General features: G+C 44.0%; 1 protein-coding gene across 1 annotated transcript in view; it reads right to left on the bottom strand.

Moving 5' to 3' along the window:
* RNF145 (ring finger protein 145) overlaps positions 1–21,985 on the bottom strand; it is an 81,678-nt gene extending 59,693 nt beyond the window's left edge. Inside the window, exons 1-2 of the mRNA XM_026682139.2 lie at positions 21,616–21,985; positions 693–906 (exon numbers count right to left, since the gene is read on the bottom strand). Of these exons, the coding sequence (XP_026537924.1) occupies positions 693–876 (184 nt within the window). The 5' untranslated portion in view covers positions 877–906; positions 21,616–21,985. The remainder of the gene's footprint in view (positions 1–692; positions 907–21,615) is intronic.
* Positions 21,986–22,695: the final 710 nt, after the last annotated feature.

Here is a 22,695-nt window from a genome sequence, read left to right as displayed (position 1 = left end):
TAAACACATTTATCCTAGTTGATCTGTTAATGACAAATTACTGTTCACTGAAATTGAAAGCAAAAGTCTCAATTTTCCTTTTGTTACTGCTTTGAAGGAACATGGCAAGATGAACTGAGCACTTTTTCTAACAAGGTACTGATATATCTGAAAGTAATTTTTATTATCTGTCCAAGAAAGTACAATATAATCCCTGCTTTTTTTCACTTCCTCGAGTCTACTGAGGAAGTGATTCTTCATTCATATCAGGAATAAAAAGAAGGGCGAGAGGGTTGAGTCCAGCATGGCTGAGTTCATCTTAAAGAAAGAGAGAAAGCAGTGATGAATATTGTGTTTTAGGCACGGCACAAGTGAATTTCCTGTCTAGAAAATATCACCTCAGAACAGATTCTGTTTCTCGGTAACTTCCTAGTGAAAAGTCTTTGGAATATGTCTTTTTAAAGCATGAACAGGAGGTTGCAATTCTAACAATGCACACAAAATGACTTCTTTAGTTCCTAGGGTCAATTACGACATAACTGGATGCTCTGAATCTAGTCAGAAAGGGGTTTTACTTCAGCGGGAATATAACAATTACCTACAAGTTCTCAATCTCAACAGCCCTAAAGCTATGTGGACTTCAACCCCCAACTAGCATGTTCCCCAGTTGAGAAACAATCATCTCTCCACAGGCCACATACTTATATACTCACCCACGTAATGCATATTAAAGGCCAAATACTTGTACTGGAAGAGGGGATTGTTGTTTAGGCTACTTCTTTGGATCTGTTGGAAGAAGGAACTGACATCCCATCGGTATAAGACATCCAAAAGCATGATGCTTGGCACCCGTAAGGCCACATTCAACATTGCTTCCAATTTCTCCTTTGCTGCCATGCTGTTTTCTTTGTTGTGATGTGGGGCAGACTGTAAAGAACCAAAAGCAGCATGTAAGTTTAACAGTTGCCATAGATGTAATACTGATGAACTCTGCATTTATTTATTTTAAGATTTATAAGGCTACCCAATTTGCTGTGTGACTCTGGGCAATGTACCAACAATAACTGTCTAGCAACAATTATATAAATACAAAATGTAAATTAGTAACCAAGCACACAACAAAACAACCTGGGGCAGAAGGTGCTCCCACTCAATCAGCTGCTAATACCAGGGGCAAGGGCCAAGTCTTAAGGGCTTTCCTAAAGGCAAGGAGAATTGGGGACAACTATATATTGGTGAGAGATCATTCCAGAAAGAAAGAGCAACCACAGAAAAGCTTCCTAAATACCATAAGACGCCAAAACCCTTAGGGGAGCATGTGGGACTAGAAGATGTTCTTAGGAGGAGATCTATCAAGTAACCCAGTCCTATGCCGAGTGTTACCTATATCTTGAATCATACCCTAGGAGCCAGCAAAGTTCACAGGGTTGCAGTATTCTGTGGTATAACAAGCTGAACCCATAACTACCCACAATGCTGCAATAGTCCAATTGGGAGGTGACCAAGGTGTGAGTGACCATGAACAGAGCCTTCAATTTCTGAAATGAGTGTGACTGGTACACAAGAACTACTTGTGTAAAGGATCCCATGGTCATAGCTGCCTCCTGCTCTTTGAGCAGGAGTTGTTCACCAAGTCTGAATGGGGTAGTGCCATCCCATCCAGAACCAAAGATGGAAACTCTGCAACTTCTGAATCCAGGAGACCCAACACCCATAGCCACTTAGTCTTAACAGAGTTGAACAATAACCTATTTTTCCCCATCCAGATGCTCCTAGCTTCCAGACACTGGGAAAGGACACAGCACTTCATCTGGACAGCTGGGGACAAAGACATACAGCGGGGTATCATCAGCACCTAATCCTGAACTAATTTATGACTTCCCCCAGTGGCTTTACATGGATATTAAAAAGGGGGGATAAGGTAGAGTCCGGGGGCAATGAGCCTAAGTCTCAACAGCTCTCATTTCACCAACCAAGTAGAACTATTGCAGAACAGTGGCCCTCACCACAACCTCTTAACTGGTCCAGAAGTATACCATGGTCAATGGTACCAAACGCTGCTAAGAGATCAAGGAGAGCCAAAATTGATGCACCATCCCCCACCTTGAGCTTGCCATAGATCAGTGACAAGCACAACCAAATACCTCTCCATACTACACTCAGGTTTGAATTCATTCAAAACTCTAAGTAAATCCAATGAACATTCACACATAGCCCTAGAATTTGTCATGCTAAACTACTCTTCAAAAGGAAGCAGAAATGCTGAGCTTCTATTTTAATGGAGCACAGCTTGAATTAATGGTAGGTAAATAAATTGAGTCACAGCATGATGGAAGACAAATACTACTATAGTAAACCTGAAAGTATGGATGGAGAATTATCCAAGAAAAGATTTTTTCAGTCCTGAAAATAGAATAAAAGCATTGCTAAAATAACAGAATGGAAACATTCAACTGCCTCTCATCATGACTGAGTTTCCCTCAAGGTATGAAAGAATTAAATGACTACCTTTTAGATTAAAAAAGCAAGCCTTACAGATCATAGTCTTTACCATATGATACAGCTTAAACTGACTTGCAAACTTTGAATGTTGTGGGGATTCTCATCAAGCTTTGTCTTTATTCTAACAATCATTAAGAAATGCATTTTCCTTTAGTTAAGGCACAAGTTTCTGTTCCAATAATTTGCTAATGAAGTTCTGCACCCTATAGTTGTTTCTCTCATGATTTAAAGGAATCTCTTTAGAAGGAATCATAAATTAATATCTCTAACCTTTAACTGCCACATTCAGATTGATTTCTGGAAAGGGGGCACTGGAATAGAGAAAATGTAGGCTCTTCAATTAGGCAAATTTAATGGGAACCAAAGAGTGGGAGTTGAACCCAATGCTAGCATGTTTAACTACATATTGCAGTTTTTTGAACCCAAGAATGTAATGTAATGTAATTCAGAGGTAAGATGACTTTCAAATAGCTCCATAATAAAAAGTAATAGTTCACATGAAAGCAGTGATGGTATTCTAGGTTGAACTGGTATTTATGATGATCAGCTGGGCAACGATCAGCTGTGCCACACGGTTCAGATTAGCTAGAAAGCAAGAAATCTCACGATTTCCTGCTTTCTAGCTAATCTGAATCGTATGGCACAGCTGATCCCCCCTTGCAAAATGCTTCTTTTTCAGCACCCAGGAGGCTTCCTTGAGGCCCACTAGGCCAAAAATGGGGGACGGGGGGGAAGAGTGCTGCGAAAGAAAAAAAAAAAGAAAGGGGAGGGAAGGAGGGGTGTTGGTGTTACCTGACATGCCTCTTCTCAGGGAGAATCCAGGATGGGTAGTCTCTAGTGTCATAGCACTGCAAACCGAGTAAAAAAACTGAGGACCCCCGGATAACAGTCCCCAGTTCTGAATGACGTCGAAGCGAATTTCACTGTTCATTGTCTTCTGAAAGACAGTCTATTTGATGATACAAACAACCCATTTCCTCCTTACTCTGACCAGACAGAATACAGGGTGGGACTGATTCTCCTTCGACTCCCTGAGAAAAGGCGTGTCTGGTAGGACCAACGCCCCTTCTCCACTGAGCCAAAGGGAGAATCCAGGATGGGACATACCAAAGCTGGCTGTTGGCTGTCCTACGGGTGGGAACTGGACTGGTCAGAGGTCCCCACCTCTACATGAACGCCCTGCAAGACTCGTCTTCCAAAGGACACCTCCACTGAGGCAAAGGAGTCAATCCTATAATGTCTTATGAATAGGGTCACAGACGACCACCTTGCAGATCGACAAATGTCTAGAACTTATGCCTGCGTTACCCAGGCTGCAGTAGTCGCCGCACTCCTGGTTGAGTGCACGGTAATTCTCCTGGGCACAGGGAGAGCCTGTAACTCATAGGCTTTAGCAATACCGGCTCTGAGCCAGTGACCCACAGTGAAAGGTGTCACCCTGCGGCCCAGAGTTGACGGCTGAAAGGATATGAACAGGGATTCAGTCTTCCTGAAGGAAGAGGTTCATTGACGTAAATACAGAGGGCCCTCCTAATGTCCATGGTGTGGTGTGCCATTTCCTTTCCAGTGCATGATTAGGCTCTGGACAAAAATCAGGCAAAATCAACTCCTGTGAATGATGCAATAAGGAGTTTATCTTGGGCAAAAAGGTAGGGTCCAACCATAGAACCTGTTTGCATGGAACACACAAAGGTCCTTTCTGACAGACAACGCTGCCAACTCTGAGATACGCCTAGCCGATGTGATGGCCACTAGGAATGACAGCTTGCACGTAAGCAGACAAAGGCTGGCTTCATGCAAAGGTTCAAATGGGGAAGAGGTCAGCGCCTGCAGGACCTTCGGCAAATCCTAGGTGGGGTAACAGTGGACCACCGGAGGCTTCAAGTTCGTAGCTCCCCAAAGGAAGGCTCTCACCCTGGGGTGTTGGGCAAGAGTGGTTGAGTCCTTGAATGACAGCACCGAGGCCAAAGCAGCCATCTGTCTCTTTAAGGTATTGGGGGAGAGACCTCTGTCCAAACCATTATGTAGGAAGTCTAACACATTAGCAACAGATACAGTAGTAGGATCCAATTGGTGGCTGGCACATCAACTGCAAAAATTCTTCCATGTGGCATCATATATCCTGGTCGTGTAAGGTCTTCTGGCCGCTTGGATCGTCTGAATGACCTTTCTGAAAAACTCCCATTTTAGGAGCACCCACTCAAGATGGTCAACCAGAACTATGCTAGCTCCGGATGCTCAATTGGACCCTGGCTGAGGGAGATCCTGTGCGGGAGAATTCTCCAAGGTCTGGCGACCGACAGGCCTACCAGGTCGGCGAACCAAGGCCGCCTGGGCCAGTAAGGGGCTACCAACAAAAACCTCTATTATAAGCCGATGCAAAGCTTACAAGAAACGAGGCGTTCTAAGGAGAATCTGGGCTCTAAAGCCCCCTCCTTTAGGCGTTCTGATCGGGGAAGCAGAAAAAAAGCCTCAACCATCTAAACTGGCCACTCATCTCTTAAAGCGGCACAGCAGGGTTTTGCGATGTCAAGCTGTTGTGGTTTCTAATCGCTGCGGAAGTGGCTGAGGGCTCCCTGGGGAGCCGATGTGTATTCTGATGGCAGTCTTTGCCAATTTGCCATCGGAATAATGTTATTAGAAAAACAATCTAGAATTATATTAGAATTGTAATTTAGAATTGCCAATTTGATTATTCGTTGTAATTCAAACCTGTTTAATTTGTCCTAGTCCGGCCAAGGAAGCAACCAAGCTGCCTACATCACAAAAGCTGAGCTAAAACTGGGGACGGTAAGAAAGAATACATGGAGGAGGAGGAGCGTTCTATCAATCAAGCCCATCCTATCCAATCTAAGTCTAAGCACCTCCCACTGCTAGATGCTCGTTGCACCCTCTCTATCAGTACTTTACTGATTGTTCCCAGAATCAGGGAAATGCATATAATAGTCCCTGGGGCCACCTGCACCAGAGAGCATTGACCCCTTCTGCCTCCGGTGCTGGAAACCGTGCAAAGAACCTCAGGAGTTGCGAGTTCTCTGAAGATGCAAAGAGGTCCAGAATCGGGCGGCCAAACCATTCCACCATCTCCTGAAACAGACTGGGATGCAGTCACCATTCTGACTGGTCGACCGTGGCCTTGCTTAACCAGTCTGCCTGCACATTGGAAACTCCCGAGATGTGTTCTGCTCGTAGGGACAACAGGTGTCTCTCCGCCCACCTGCACAATTGAATTGCCTCCTGCATCAGGGATCTGGAGCGAATGCCCCCGACAATTTATGTGGGCCTTTGTGGCCACATTGTCCGTAAGGAGAAGAACATGCCTCCCTGCCACATCCTGTCTTAGACCCTTGAGAGCTAAGCAGGCAGCCCTGAGCTCCAGCCAATTTATGTTGTGGGCGAGCTCCTCCTATGACCACCACCCCTGGGTAACCTGGACTTCTAGGTGAGCCCCCCAACCATACAGACTGGTGTCAGTGGTGATGGTAATCCTCTGGGGCTCCCTGTACAAACACCCCTGATCCATGGCCTGGGATTGCCACCAATGGAGCGAGCAAAGTACTGGCAAGGGCACTCAAACCTTCATCGCTGAGTTGCCCTGCCCACCCTCTGATAGGGAAGCAGGAACCACTGCAGGGTTCGGGCATGGAATTGGGCCCATGGGACAATGCCGATGCAAGATATCATCTTGCTGAGAAGTTGAGATAACAAGATGATAGGGGCCTCTCTGGAAGGATCTGTGATGTCATGTTACATAATCCAAACAATTCAGAGCCCATTTAAGGGAGGTCTGAACATGCTGAGACTGAGCGAAGAACTGGGGACCGTTACCGGGGGGGGTCCTCAGTTTTTCAACTCGATCTGCAGAGCTATGAGACTAGAGACTGCCCATCCTGGATTCTCCCTTTGGCTCAGTGGAGAATGTCCGTGGGACTGATGACAGGCCAAACAAGAGAGCTCTGTATTGAAAATGGTGGCCGCCATAGCAAAACCTCAGGAACTGATGGTGGTTGGGGTGGATGGGTACATGGAGGTAGGCCTCCATCAGGTCTACCGAAGCCAAAAAGTCTCCCTCCCGAATTCCCTCTAGGATGAAGTAGAAGGAGTGCATCTTGAACCTTTAGGTGCCTGTTGAGCCCTTTCAAGTTGAGGATTGCTCGCCACCCCCACCCCCTGAGGCCTTTGGAATCACAAACAAAATTGAGTAAAACCCCTGTCTCTTCTGGTCTACTGGAACCAGCTAGATGGCATGGATGTCCAGCAGATGCTGAATCGCCGATTCCATGAAATCCCTCTTTGAGGGGTCTCTGGAGATGGGGCAGCACACAAAGGCTCAGGGAGAGACCTGATCTTAATGTTGTCAGGATCCAAGCATCCATCGTGGTCTCTTGCCACTTCTGCCAGAATAGACCCAGAGGGCCTCCTATGGGATAAATGGCTTTGGCGTCCCTTGTTGAATCTAAAAGCGCTGCCGGATCCCTGGAATGACCTCTTGCCCTTTGGCCTCTGACGTCCTCTGGCAGCATAAAATCTATATCATAAAAATGAATATAATCAGGAATATAACTTCCAATAGATGTTCTATATTACTTTCTAAAATGGAGATTTAAAGAAAAAATAAAACAGAGGAGAGCAGCATTCTGCAATCACAAGACCACAATTTGTGATGGTTTTTTGACGGTTTCCAGCATTTTCTATGTGACGTAAAATGCTTGGCACTTACAGTTATGAACTAATTTACTCATATATATATGGTTACCTGAGTTTACAGGCCTTTAATTTTAACCAAGTTATTACTTCAATTAACATTGTTTCTTTTATCCTGACTCCACCTTTATTGAGAATGTGGCTTTTGGCACATATATCCATCCACACATATATGCACACAAGAGAGTATAAATGTGCTCATTTATTCAGCCAGTAAGTCTCCAAAATTAGTTTCAGACATAGCCAAGAACTATTGGATAACAAACAGGAGAAATTCAGTGTTCAGCAGGATTTTTGTCTCTGTTAGACTGCTATTTCTGTCTATTCTTGGGAAGGGTGAGAGAGATCTTACATTCTGCTTGATAACTGATCTCTTTCTAAAAGTAAATGATAAAGAAGGTCAATGAATACAGGGATTTGGGAATAATGGAGAAAATTTTGGGAAGGACTGTAGCTTTGGAACATAAACTGTATATTTATGGCCAGGGGAAAGGCATTGAAAGCAAAATACAAAGTTCCTACAGTCCTTATCCTGAAGATTCGAAGGATAAGCTTCTGGTATATCAAACAATTCTAAACATGATAGCAAGCCATAAAACAAAATCCTATTGGGGGCATATTTCCATACATAGTCTATAATTAGGGTAAGAAACATTGCCTGTTAAGATTAAGTTTATCTCAAAAAATTCTGTTTAATTGGTCTATATAATATGTACCTTCTAAAAACCAAATCTGCAAGTACTGCTGAATCCTGAAGAATATAAATTTGTGTTATACCAAACAAAATGCATTTTTATCAGAAATTATAGTCTTCCAGACTTGAAAGTAATTTAAACTGTGAAACAAAATCTTCCCAACTAGTGATTTAAACTACTGTATTATTTATACCAATCTGGTTTAAATCTACTCTAATTCACAGGGCAGCTGCCCATATTCTGGGATCTTCTAAGCTTATAGAAAATGACTGAGCAAAAAGCCTTTCAATACTAGGAGCACTAAAAAAAATCCCCAATGTTTTTATTTAATTTCTATTCTGTGGAACACTCAGGAACAGTGCACTGAGGCTTCCAATGTTGAAGTAAGCTGTGCACAACAAGTCTCTGTGGTTTTACAAGTATTTCTCCTTTTCGTGACATCACCTCCATATCTCTGCCACCCAGTTGGGAAAGAATTGGATTACTTTGGCCAAAAAGTTTGAATTGTTTGCAAAAAGCTTTTGAAATTAGGTCAAGAAACCCATGTATTTCCCATCTGTTGTACTGCAAGCAGATCTATGCCAGCAATAAATGAATAACAAACCACATGCTAATAAATTACAGCAAGAGAGAAAGGTTCTGGGAATTCCATTTCCAACTTATCTATAGATAATATTCCTTCTTAATGAATTGTTTGTTTTATTTCTTTAGCTGCCCACCTCAACGTGACTCTGGGTGATAGCTCTGGGCATCTGTACCATAATGGAGAAAAGGAACATCACATTATCCCTTTATATGAAATATGCACAATTTCTTATTTTATATCATTTTCACCTATTACAGGCTTGTGAAACTTACACATACACAAACATACATGCTTCAAAATACATTGTTACAACCAAACCCCCTGCCCAGATAGCAACAGCAATTGCACTTAGACTTTTATACTGCTTCATAGTGCTTTACAGCCCTCTCTAAGCAGTTTTCATAGTCAGCATATCGCCCCCAACAATCTGGGTCTTATTTTACGGTCCTCAGAAGGTTGGAAGGCTGAGTCAACCTTGAACCAGTGAAAATCAAACTCCTGGAGTGAGCAGTGAATTAGCCCTGCAATACTGCATCCACCACAGCTTGTTGTTATTCATCTCATTGCTTAGGGGCTGCAAAATATTTAGAGGAATGAGCTGTTACAACAGGTTAAACATTTACCCAAACCTGCAGTTCTAAAGTCTAGGGGAATGAATATGTCTAAAATAAATTAGTATGCATGTCATTTTAAAGTTCTCAAAAGATAATCATGGATTTGTAAACAATTCCAGAATTCCAGAACAAAAGAAATATTTCATTAAATGTTTTATATTTCATGCTGGTTTTTATGTCAAACTGATCAATACATTTCATATGTACAAAAACCTTGTTTAAATCTTCAAGTACGATTGCCGCTTCTCTTTCCAAACACTGGAACATAAGAACCTAAGCAGTGCTCTGCTGGATTTGATACTTGGCCCATCTAGTCCAACAGTCTGTTTTCATAGCAGCTGACCAACTACACAAGCCCACTATGCTTTCAGAGGATGGCCTTCAGAAGAAATCACAGTGCCATCAAGCTAAGAGACATTGATCCCCCTGACTTACATGAATTGGTCTGAATCTTTTTTGAAGCTAGCCAAACTGGAAGCCACCACACATCTTGTGGTAGCAAAGTTAATTTCATGGTGCAGTAAATGTATATCAATTTCTTTTATCCACCCTGAATGCTTCTTTAGCAAAACATACTGCTGGGGACTGCATCTTTTCTCTTTGCACCATTATTGCAAATGGTGAGAGAGAAATACACATTGTTCCTGTATCCATCTCTCACCTGGCCCATTGTTTGTTAAATGTGTCTTCATGTTTAAAAGAAAAAGGGAACTTTTTCCTTCTCTTCTTTCTCTGTCTTCAATATTTAATTTAAAAAGAAGTGGGGATTTCCTATCTTACATATTTCTTCATAAATCTTTCTTCTCTTCAAACATAATGTATGTTTGTTAATATTTATTGCCAGCTATTCTAGCATCCAAGACAAGATTTTTGTGTTCTTGCCTGAAAATGCTTGAGAAAACTGAACTATGCAGCACTATTTGGCTAATGCTGAAATGTGCAAACTGTTTTAAACATTGTAAATAAATGCTACTAAACTGATTCTCAACTTATTTCAGAGCAGTTTCCCCCCCCCAACATGACAAACAAAGCTCAAAAGCTAATTCTGCTGAACTTTCAGTGCAAAAAGCATATAAGAAGATGCCAGCTGAAACCTGCAAGATTCTACAGCATGCATTTACTAAATTTTGCCAGGTGTAGCTACTATGGTTCACTGACTCAAATGAAAAAGAACCATGTAACAGTGTAAAGGTTGTTCTTGGGCAGCTGCCATAGCTTAAAGAGAAACCAGTAAAAAGGAACAAGATATAATACAATGTTTAACTACTAAAGAAACCTTAGTAAACAAAACAAACCCTCCGCACAGTTCACAGAATAATGCGTAACAACCTCCTGACAGATAATCTAAAAAGCATTTATAGACAGCTATTTAGCACAATGCCTTTAGCAGTCAGGGATCCTTTTCTAATAAAACTAAAATTTGCTAGACTACTTACAATGCTTTCATAAGGAGGCAATGGATGTTTTAAGCTCCAACCAACTCTGTCCAACCTTTTTGCCACATGCTGGAATCTATTTGAAAGTAGCCCTAAGTAAACAAATGGACTTTGGAAACGTACACACTAACCAGAAATCCACAGAAGATGCTATTATTTATCGGATTATGCCAAAGCTACTGCAGCATTTCAACCAGGGGTAGGATTCTAATTTCTTAACAACCAGTTTTGTGGGTGTGGCCTAATTTGTGCTTGTGTCTTGGTGGTCATGTGACTGGGTGGGTGTGGCTTGCTGGGTGGGCATGGCTTGGTGGTCATGTGACTGGGTGGGTATGGCTTGTATGTAAATATTATAAATATTTATGTAAATATTGATTTTTTTTAATTTAAAAAAAGAGCAACTTTTACCCAAAAGCAGGCAGGCAGATTGAGTTGCTCACAGAATCACAGATTCACTTAGAGATCTATCGCTCTCCAATTGGCTACCTGAGTCTGTCACATAAAATTTGCTTGCAAGCAAACTCACAAAATTAACTCACAACACACCATGTATATAAATATTGATTTTTTTAAAAAAAGGCAACTTTTACCCAAAAGCAGGCAAAGCAGGCAGGCAGATTGAGTTGCTCACAGAATTACAGATTCACTTAGAATCTATCTCCAATCGGCTACCTGAGTCTGCACTGCAAAGTAGAAGTTTCAGTCCTAAGGAAGGTTCAGCTCTGCTTTTAGATTAGCTAGAAAGCAAGAAAGCCAAGGATTTCCTGATTTCTAGCTCATCTAAATCTCCCGGCAGAGCAGAACAGCTGATGGCCGGGCAAAAAAAAGGAAAAATAGCAACTTACCAAACCAGGCAAGTTGGATGGCTCACATGCCAGGTAAGGAATGAGTGGGTGGGGAGGGGAGGGGAGGGGTCAGCCTGTGGAGCAATTTTCCGGTTCTCCGAACTACGCGCATGCAGCGCTTGCAAGAAATCACCTGTGTCGTCTGGAGAGCTGACAAGCGCTGTGCGCTAGCGCACAGTGTTTGAAAATCCTCATTTCCTGCTTTTTCAACCTCAGCTGTGCCGCGCAAAGCAGCTGAGGAGGAAAAAGCAGGGAATAAAGGACAGCCTAGAGCCCGGGCAGGCAGATGGGCCAAACACCAAACTGGTTGAGTGTCAGCTGCTCTTTGCAGCTACCAGTTCTATAGAACTGGGCTGAACCAGTAGCATCCCACCCCTGATTTCACCCTGCTAGTTAAATAACTGAAGTAATTTGGATCCCCAAGGATTCTAGTCAGGCAGCTTCTGCCCAGTGACAGAAAGCTGATCAGGACATTTTTCCTCCACATTAGATTTGGAAAATGTCAATGAACAAGGAGAGGGAAAATTAACTCAAGAAAAGTGATATCCAAAGTTTTCTTGATTGGTCTGGGGAGTTAAACAACTTCTTCCATATTTGGTTATGAGTCAGCCCAATAAAATCTTTTGGCTATTGATTAAGATGATGCCCTCCCCCAATTTAAATGATCGGAAAATTAAAATGGAGTAGTAGAGTTGAATTGAATTCTTTATTGGCCATGTGACTGGACACACCAGGAACATGCTTCACAATGAATAAGCTCTCAATCAAACAAGTAAGTGATAGGTCATAGATCATAAATCACTGTTACAATCATTTACCTTAAGACAAGCAACAAGTGATAAATCATAAGACACAAATAGGAGATGATGAGAAATGAGAAATATGAAAAGGATAATAACAATATAGCCTACTACATGGGTAAACATCTTTATGACTCATATTTGAGAGGCACATTTCAGCATAAAGGTAAAGTAGCCCAGAACATGGGGCCAGGCTCTATGAGCAATCGCCTCTCCTGATTACATCAGCCCATCCCATTAGGATCTGGCACAGACAGCATATTGCAGGCATCACATGCTTGGGGCTCACACCTGGATGCTTTTACTGCTGTAGCACCCACCTTATGGAACATTTTCCCCCACCTTAAAGCCACCCTTGTTAACATTCTGGACATCGGTATTTCGCTAGGCCTCAGATCCCAGGGTCCCAGAGATGTTCTTAGATCGCTCCACTATAGTTGATGTATTCACTCTCTGTGTACGGTTTGTATATTTGAAACATTTTAATAATACTCTAATAATGCTTTTTATACTTTTACATTGACTGTTTTTATATATTTGTTATTTTAAAATGTTTTATTCTATCATTGTACGCTGCCTAGAGTAGTTTCTTCATAAAGAAACAAACAAGATTCCTCAAGTTTAATGCCTTTCAGCTATTTAATTAGTACAGTAAAATGTGTGAACTTCAACTTTTAGTGTTTTCCTATCAGCATGAACTCTGAAGACTGTCCAGATTCAGGGGGAAAAGAAAAGATACAGAGGCAGCCCTATCACTTTTTCCTCAAATTCTGTTGCCACCTCTCAGTATCTGCCAACTGGTGCCACTGACTAATCAGATAATCAGATAAATATCTCTGTAGCAAATCCATATCCATATTTATTCCACAACAGAAAATTTTGTTTAGCAAACAGTATCAGTTTCTATGGAATGGGTGTTGGCAGAAGTTACCCTGAACGCCCTTTCTATCTATGCTGCGGTTCTGGCTTTGTTCTCCTCTTCTGGTTACTCTCCCGGAGCCAGAAGATACCTTAAACCAGATGATAAACGTTCCGAACAGGCCCTCAAGCGCAATCACGGTGGCTGCACCAACTCCAGATTAGATTGCCTACATCTGACCTTCGGTCTCACCAAGACCTTAACAAGATTATCGCAGCGGCGGAATTCACTGCAGATGCTACTCTCAATTCCACCAAATTTGCATCTAGGGCCATGGCATCTTCAGTAGCAGCAAGAACACTGTTATGGCTCAGAAATTGGCAGGCGGAGTCACGCCATAAATGGAAGCTGGCTTCAATTCCATTCGCGGGCGATAAGCTTTTTGGTGATGCTCTGGAACCTTATCTCATCAAAACCAGAGATAACCGTAAATTTCTCTCTTCCTCTGGGAAGAGAGCCGACTATTGCCCAGCTCCTTATCGCCCTCCTGCCTTTCGAGCGGAGACCTCATCCCACTTCCCCCAATCTCAGCCATACTCCCAATGCCAAGACCAACGTGCGGAAGCATCTGGCAGGCAACAACCTTCTACTGGTAAACAGCCCTTTCGGGGGGGTTTGTTCCTTCCGTCACTCTAAGTAATCCCTCGTTCTCCCCACCCATCGGAGGTCGCCTAGCTTTCTTTGCCTCCAAATGGGAGGAGTCAACAACGGATGCCTGCGTGCTCAGCACTATTAGGTCAGGGTTACAATTGGACTTCCTAATGCCATCCCCAAAAGGGGGAATTTTTTTTTTTTTGAGCTGGCCTGTCTCTCGGGACATTTCAAGGCAAGACCTCATGAAACAGGCCATTCAACACCTTCTTGAAATCCAAGCTATTCAACCTGTTCCCCCCTCTCAACAGGGACGTGGGCTTTACTCTCGCCTTTTCATTGTTCCCAAAGCCTCGGTGGGGTGGCGAACCATCCTGGATCTAAAAATTCTCAACCAATTGGTAAAATACAGACAAATTAAAATGCAGACTGCATTCTATTTTAGAGAGCATTTGGGAGGGCGATCTCTCTTCCACTGATCTCATGGAGGCTTCTTCCACATCCCCTTTTGGCCTCATCATTGCCAGTTTCTCCGTTTCTGTTATCAGAATACCCATTACCAGTATCGAGCACTTCCCTTTGGCCTCTCATCGGCTTCAAGGGTCTTCACAAAGGTTCTGGCAGCATTGCTGGCATCTCTGCGTTCTGTTCCAGTGAGGATCCAATGCTACTGGGACGACATTTTGATTCTGTCCTCCTCCATCCATGCAGCCCATTGGGATCTGCAAATTACCCTGTCATATCTCCAGAGCCATGGATTTTTCCACTCCCATCCACTCCAATGGTTCCTGCTTCCCTGCCAACGAACAGGAACCAGCCTCTCGTCCATCAAGGTCCCGCTCCTGCCACAAATCCGGATATCTCTCAATTGATGGCATTCCCCGTTAATCTGGAAGGGACTCCCTTTCAGGGTCCCAGACAGGCTAGTGATAACCACCAATGCCAGCCTCCTGGATTGGGGTTCCCATATGCAGGGCCAGATATCTCAGGACCTTGGTCCAGGTCAGAGTGGCCCTTCCCATAAATTGGCTAAAGCTCAGAGCCATTTTTCTAGCTCTCAAGCATTTCAGGCACTCAGTGACCGGCTCTCATATTCTAGTCCTTAAGGACAACATGGCCACCATAGCTCATGTCAACCGGCAAGGGGGGACGAGGTCCAGAGCTCTCATGGGAGAGGCGCTACGGTTGGTGTTATGGGCAGAGAAACACCTGTTGTCAATCTTGGCGGACCACATCTCCGGGATTGACAACTCCCAGGCTGACTGGCTCAGTAGGAGCCTAGTCGACCAGGCAGAATGGTCCATTCCTCTGTCTCTATTCAGGGACCTTTCCCTCAGATTCGGAACGCCAGAGGTGGATCTCTTCTCCACTCCTCAAATTGCCCAGGTCACCAGATTCTTCACCAGGTTTCCTTGCCAGGGAGCAAAGCTCTTTGCTGCAGATGGCCCAAAAGTTTCCTCTATGCCTTTCTCCCACTTCCCATCATTCCGGCAGTAATTCGGAAGATGTTGGAGGAATGAGCGGAGCTCCTCCTCCTGACACCCTATTGGCCAAGGACACCCTGGTTTGCGGACCTGGTCAACCTATCGGGGGCTTCTCCTTGGAGGATCCCAGCCCATCTAACCTCCCTTCATCAGGGGATTCTGCTCCACCCGGAGCCCCTGTGCCTCAAGCTGACCATGTGGCACTTGAGCGGCAGTGGCTAGGAGTGGCTGATCTTCCTGAGAGGGTCATCATCACTATCCTGGCATCTCACAAACCTTCTACAAGGTGCATCTATGATGCCACCTGGATGGCCCTTCCCGAGGATGCCTTAGGGAGGGTCTCTCTCCTGCTTCAGCCCAGTTGGCAGAGGTTCTTAGATTCCTTCAGTATGATCTGTAGAAAGGTTTGGCCCCCAACACCTTACGCAGGCAGGTTGACGCCCTCTCCTCGGTTCTTTCATGGGGTTCGCTTTCTTCCTTATCCCATCACCCTTCAGTCAGGAAGTTTTTTTGAAAGGGGACTTCCAACCTGCACCCCAGTGGTCCTCAGGTATCCTTCCTGGGATCTTCATGAGGTCCTTAATGCCCTCACGAAGCCCCCCCTTTGAACCCCTTAGAACATTGTCTCTCCGTTTCCTGACTCTGAAGGTAATGTTCCCCATTTCCATCACTTCAGCCAGGCGGGTATCCGAGCTTGCTGCTCTTTCCATCAGACAGGATCTTGTTCCTTTCACGATGATAGGGTTGTCCTCAGTCTGGACCCCTCATTTCTTCCAAAGGTTAACACCTGTTCCACAGGTCCCAGGACATTATGTTGCCTGGCTTCTGCCCCCTCCCGCACCAGAGCAGCACTTAGAGCAGCAGTGGCACACGCTAGACGTAGGAAGGGCTCTTAGAATATACATGAAGCGCATTTCCTCCTTCAGGAAGTTGGAAGCCATGTTTGTTTCCTTTTCCCTTCTCACTTGGGGCACAAGGCCTCTTCTACTATTAGCAGGTGGGTCAGATCTTGCATTGAGCAGGCCTACAAAGCTGTGGCCCTTACAGTTCCTCGAGGTCTGATGGCGCACTCTACCAGAAACGCGGCCACCCAAGCACCTTTGGAGGAGTTCTGTCGATGGAGACATCTCCTTTCATCAGATACTACCGTCTGGATGCCTTTGCCTCGGCAACTTCGGCCTTCAGCAGACAGGTGCTTCAACGAGTGGTTCAACAGTCGGTGTGATGAGCCGGACGAGGACCCACCTGTGAACATGCAAGCTTTGGTATGTGTCCTATCCTGGGCTCTCGATGCAGCATGGAGGAGAATGGGCGTTGGTAGAAGTTACCCTGAACACCCTTTCTATCTATGCTGCGAGAGAGCCCAGCCCCTCCCTTGATTCGTCCAGAGAGGGTAAGTCATATTTCTGTATTCATTTGTGCTTTCAGAGACATCTTTCAGTCTGTCAAGTATCTTCGCCAAAGCTGGGGTATCTTCTGGGGGCTGGCTTTTATATCTTAGTACAGACTCAGCTAAATGACATCATAGGAAGGAGTCAACCCATCCTGGGCTCTCGATGTAGCATGGAGGAGAAGTTATTATTCACCAACTAGTAAGACCAAACTGTTGTGTTCTAAAACTGCTATATAGGTAGTCCTTGACTTATAATCAATCACTTAACAACTGTTCAAAATAATGACAATTATGATAAGCCCAAAATGAGTGGTTTATAAAGCACTTTTGGTCATCATAAAATGCTGTGCCACACCCCTTCCCATATTCATGTTCTAAAATTGGGTGAGGTCACATGAGTGCCTCGATTTATGATGTAATAACTTACAACTAGAAATCTCATTACAGTGGTGGTCATAAGTCAAGGATTACCTATAAATACAAAATATGAAATCATTCAAAGAACAGAACTAGATTCCATTTTTACACACACAAAATTATAGCAGAGCTACTTCTAAAAGTTAAAATTCAAGTTGTTAATACTGGTTACAGAAATAAATGAGTTTATGGAGTTTCAGTAGCAAAATAGTGACTTAAATTTGAATGATACAGTTTTCATCCAGAAAAGAAAAACTTAACAGAATTCCAGAGAAGTCACTTGAATTCATTCATTCATCCCAGAGATTCGAAAATTGGATAGGAATCTTAGTATGTTTTGAACAGTGCTCTTAGTGATTTCTGAGATCACTGGATACTTGATAACCATTCATGATTCTGCAGCTTTAAAAAAAAATAAGCATTTAAATTCAAATGATGCACAACAATACCAACCAATAGATTACTTCAAAAGAAAGCCAGAATTTAAAACATGAATTGCACTTCTAATATCTGAACTATCAAAAGAGTAACTGAAAGGCAATGAAAAGTGTGCTTAAAAGTTTTCTTAAAGCAGACATGCAAGGCATAAGAAAGGGTATTCAACATTTCCTCAGCACAAAGGAAGATTTCCAGAAGCTGGATAACTACTTGAAAAAATGGCACATCTAACCAAGCCAAACAAAAACAGAAGTAGCCACATTACACCTCAGCAATAGAAATGCAAATTATCAACCTTCAGTGAAGTTCTGGAACTGTATTTTGCAATGTAACAGTTCTTGGAAGTATGGTACTTATGGATTACACTGGACAGATCACTAACTTCTCTGACAATATCTGCAAAAAACAGCTGCAAAATTGAAAAGCCACCATAACTTACTGAACAGACTGGCTTGAACATCCTGGGCTGCTGGTGCTAATACCCTACAAACAACAGCCTTAGCTTTGGTTTATTCCATAGCTAAATATTGTGCCAGCGTATGGCTTAATAGCACCCACACACAAATGGTTGACATGCAACTCCATCAGACAATGCTTATCAACTCTGGCACACTACATCTCACTTCTGTGCACTGGTTACCAGTCCTTAGTAATATCATACCACCCCACATTAGAAGACAACAAGCTCTTGTTGGATTATGGTCAAAGATGCTGAATAACAAGGCCCCCCTATTCCCCAGAACAATCACAAGATTGAAGTCCTGTAAGTCAGCATGGAAAATAGCTATTCACTTAATATCTACCCAGTTTAATCCAGAGAATGCCCGGAGAGAAAGCTGGTCCAAGGTACTTTCTTGTGACCTGACCATTAGTGATCCCTCTACCAAACCACCTGGTTTTGATCTATCTTGCTCTATCTGGACAAAACTGAACAGAATTAGGTGTGACACTGGAAGAAGTGCCTCTGCCCTATATCAGTGGGGATGGAAAGTTTCCCTTTGTTGTGATTGTGGTCCTGACATGCAAACTATTAAACATATTGTGCCAGATTGCCCACAATATATGTTCTTTGATTTCCTACAAGACCTGCACGAAGCAATGAGAGGTGATTGCCTGGATAGCTGAAGTGGACGTCCAGTTATGAGGCCACTGCCATACCTCCATAGAAGTTTTACTTACAATAACGTGGACTGTTAACTTTTCTTCTATTCTCATCATACGCTAAATAAATAATTAGCACAAATTCTGCTTAGCACTTTATCTAGTTTAGCTACAGATCTTATACACTTTTTCAGAGATATCAGAAATTGATTCAAATTATGTTCATGGTTCAACTAATTTCTCATATTATTTTTAGCAATTGAATAGCAATCCAGTGCCTTCCAATGTTCAGAATATCAGTTACTGTTAACATTGGAAAACATGGGTAATGACAAAGGTTGATGAGAATTGTAGACCAAAACAGCATAAGCTGATCTCCTTGCTTTTCAAAAGATTCACCAATTGTGCTAAATAGTCAATCTGAGAGAAATCAGCCCCTATGATTTCTAAAACATGGTCTCTGGTTCAGCACAAAGAGCCAGCTCAACCAATTACAATTTATTCAGCAAACCACAGATTAGTATGGTATGTGAACTAAGCCCTTATTTTGAAAATATATGAAACATTATTATAACTCACAGAAGCCTGTTTTTCCTTAACAAACATAATTTTATTTCCCCCTTAGATCACAGTCAAGTTGGGTTACTAACCTTTTCTCCAGCAAGGTTGTTATGCCTCAAACAGCTATAAAAGAAAAATTGTAGCAAACAAGGAGCTTCCCCACTATTTTAAGAAGAGCTACAGCTGAAACATTTCTGCTTATGATAACACAGGACCTTTGCGGGCTACCATTCCTCATAAGAAAATCAACAACTATAGTAACACTATCAGAGCTGCTTGCTTTTGAGACTCAAGCAAACAAGAGGTCATATCATCAAACACAAATTAGCACTTTAATTTATTAAAGTATATTTCACTTGAGAAGAGGAAATCTAGATTCAGATTTCTACTCCATCACTGGGCTCACCAAATGACTTTAGGCTAGTCATTTTCTATTTCAGCCTATTTTACAGGGTGGCTGATATGAAATAAATTTAGAAAAGGCCCTCATGCACTGACCTAGAGATTTCAGAAAAAAGTTAGACTATAAATGCAATAAACAAAAATGTCAAGAAGTTAAATGATAAGCAATTGTTGCCTTATTATACTTTTGCTCAGTCTGTATATTGAAATAGCAATTTGTACTTCTAAATAAGTTAATATCGCCTGCAACTCAAACATTTGCAGTGCATCCTGTTGTTTCCAAGACAATAAACTTAAGATTGCAGTTTTGCATACCTAAAGTTAAAAACCTATTAACTGTTGTATATTTAGAAGAGAAAATGGGAAAAAAATTTTACCTCCATGCTCACAGTTTCAAACATAATCAGTAAAATAAAAAACTATCTACATTTAGAACAGGGCTGTCAAATTCCCAGCTTGGGGGCCGGATGAGTCACATGCTGGCCACGCCCACGCCTGGTTTATCCAAGGGGAGAAAAAGATATGTCATGTGATGCCACTGTGACGTGAGTTTGCCACCTTCTATCTAGAATAATCACAGATCACTATTTTAAATTATGTTCCTTCAATTAAAACAAATTTGAATGACAGCAAAACACTGATTAGCATTTCTTTGTGTTTTCTAATACAGAAACAGCCCATGGACTCACTGCGCCTTCAACATCACATTTTCCTTCAAACCAGTTCAACTCACTCATTAACACATGACTCTTGGGTTCTTGCCAGGAGAAAAAGTAATACCTAATTTGAGGAAAGCTTTCCAATAACTATCTGCCTCCCAGCATAAACTCAGTGAATTGAGTTGATAAATGGTCCCAAGTGGATTTTTTTTTTTAAAAAAAGAAAAGATAATTAGAGGTTTCAAGTTTGGAGAAGAAAAAGTGCTGAACAGAATTTGATCTGATAAGCAAGAGCAGCAACCCTCCAACAAAGCATTTTTTCCCCATAAGCATTCGCTTTCTAAAATAATTGTACTCCTTCTCCACTTCCTTGTAGACTTTCTGCACATAATGGGAAAGTTTTAAAAGGAAGGGAATTTACTTAAAACCCCAACTGTGTTTTATCCTCGTCCCGTGATCTGGAGCCTTGGATATGGCTTTTATTTCCTTCACCAACTTTCAGATTTCAGAGCTAGGGGTTTTATCATTTATCTCTTGCTCTGGGTAAAACCAGACAGGGATCAGACCAAAACTCTTTTAAGGAGGGAAGCGGAGGTGCCTGCCATAAGTGATGCATAATAAAAATCACAACCAGGGCCAAACACCCACAAACACCTCCCACCCACCCCAAATTCACCCAGTGGATGGCTGGCATCAGACGAGTCCAATCTGTTCGTTAGAAACCGAAATCTTCCCAGCCCCTCCCCTCCCAGGGTCTCCCCCTCCTCACTTCCCAGCAAAATCGAGGAGGGTTTCCCTATTCTCTGCCTGGGACGCCAAATGCAAACTCCCAACATTTACCAATAGGTTGCAGAACGACCCCCCCACACCCCCGTCTCGGGTCCCGGTCTAAAAGCTCCGCTGCGTTTGAACTCGAGTAACCCCAGCCCAGCGAGCTGCCAATCGAAGGCAGCCGACGACGCCGGCCTAGCAGGAAAACGACCGACGGGGGTTCCCGACACCGATCGGCGCTCCTTGGGGAGGGTGGGAGACAAACGTTCAAAGGGTTTCCTCACGTCATTAAGCGGGGGAGGGGCGGAATTGGGGGCGTTGCAACAGTCCAAGAGCAATAAAGGGTTTTTTTTCCCTCTGGGCCTCTTAGAGACCCCCGATTTTAATGGTCAAGCCGGGACTTTGGCGGGGAGGGGGCGGAGAAGGCCCTGGCTGCACGGGAGGGGGAAGGGGGCTTGCGATCTGCGGGCCGGGGAGCGGGAAAAGTCAACCAACTTGGCAGGCAGCCGGATTACGGGGCGGGGGGACGGGAGAGACGTGGGTGTAAGAAGGATAACGCCGAGATGGAGCAAAAGCAGGGAAGGATACAGAAGAGAGAGGGAGAGAGAGAAAAGAGGCAACGGGCCGTAGGAAAGAATCTCCCGCGAGAGAGGCGAGGGGGACGCGGCTCCAAAAAAAAGGATCCTCCGAACCCGGCAGGTTCGTACGGATGTCTCACCTGCTGCCCGTGCGATTAATCTTCACCCCAAGCGGGGCTGGAGAAGGGGGTCCCTGCTTGCTTTGCCCGTCCGCGCCCGCCTTCCTTCCTCCTCCGCCTCGGCGCAGTTCCTCCAACAGCCGCTACGGCACCATGCCTGGCCTGCGCTGGCGTGGCTGCAACCGATCGCGCCTCCAGGGCAGCATCGCCGCCGCTGCCGCCGCGGCTGTCTACCCGCTGAGGGCCACACAGGCGACCCCAAGCGGGCTCTCCTTCCCCATTAACGGGCGCCCGGGGTCCCCACGAGCTCCTGCGTTGCGCGCTTCCAGCTTTGCCAACAAACCGCCAGGCTCAAGCAGCCTCCTCCGCCCCCTACCCTAGCGGGAAGAGCGCATGCGCTCCGGGGCAGCGAGACAAAGTGCCTGGCTGCGCCGTGGCGGGAGCCGCCGAGTGGAAGAGGGCCGCCCTCTCCTGGGGAGCGCGGCGTTTGCGGCTCTCCTGTTCAGTCCCCAACGCTGCCCCGGGCAGCCATGTTCCCGCCAAAGCCTTTCGGACCTGCAAATCTGGCAATCGCCTCTTTACGAGGGCAGGCAGAACCCTCTGATCCCCGCCGGGGTTTCCAATCGCTTCACATTCTAGCCTCCTTTACCAAGAAAGCAGGCGCGCAATTTAATGGTGCCGTCGCTCCAGTAAGGGTGGAGGAGCCAACTCGGAATATGGCAAGATCTCGGAACCAAGCCCGGGTGGCTTTAGGAGAGCATGCTCCGTTTAAGGGATTCTGAATGTAATGAGGTTGGATGGAGTACGTGCCATCAGATGATAACGACTACATAGATTTTCTCCTGCATGATCTATCCCGGACTTGGTCTTCATGTCTTCTAACAGTGCACCCACCGATGCTGCTATCAGGTCCATCCACCTTGCCGACGCTCGTCCTCTTATCTTTACTACCACTTTTCCCAGCGTTTAGAGACTTCCAGAGATCTAAGTCTTTGCCTCCTATACCCAAAGTATGAAAAATTGAGGCTGGTCATTTGTGCTTAAGTGGGAACTCTGGGTTGATTTGTTGCCTTAATCTGTTCGTTTGCTTTCTTAGCTATC

Source organism: Notechis scutatus, chromosome 2, assembly GCF_049901735.1.
Source record: "Notechis scutatus isolate UNSWTSFEM ecotype Mainland chromosome 2, rNotScu1.2, whole genome shotgun sequence".
In the NCBI taxonomy this organism is placed as follows: domain Eukaryota; kingdom Metazoa; phylum Chordata; class Lepidosauria; order Squamata; family Elapidae; genus Notechis; species Notechis scutatus.
This window is presented reverse-complemented; position numbering and strand designations above follow the sequence as displayed.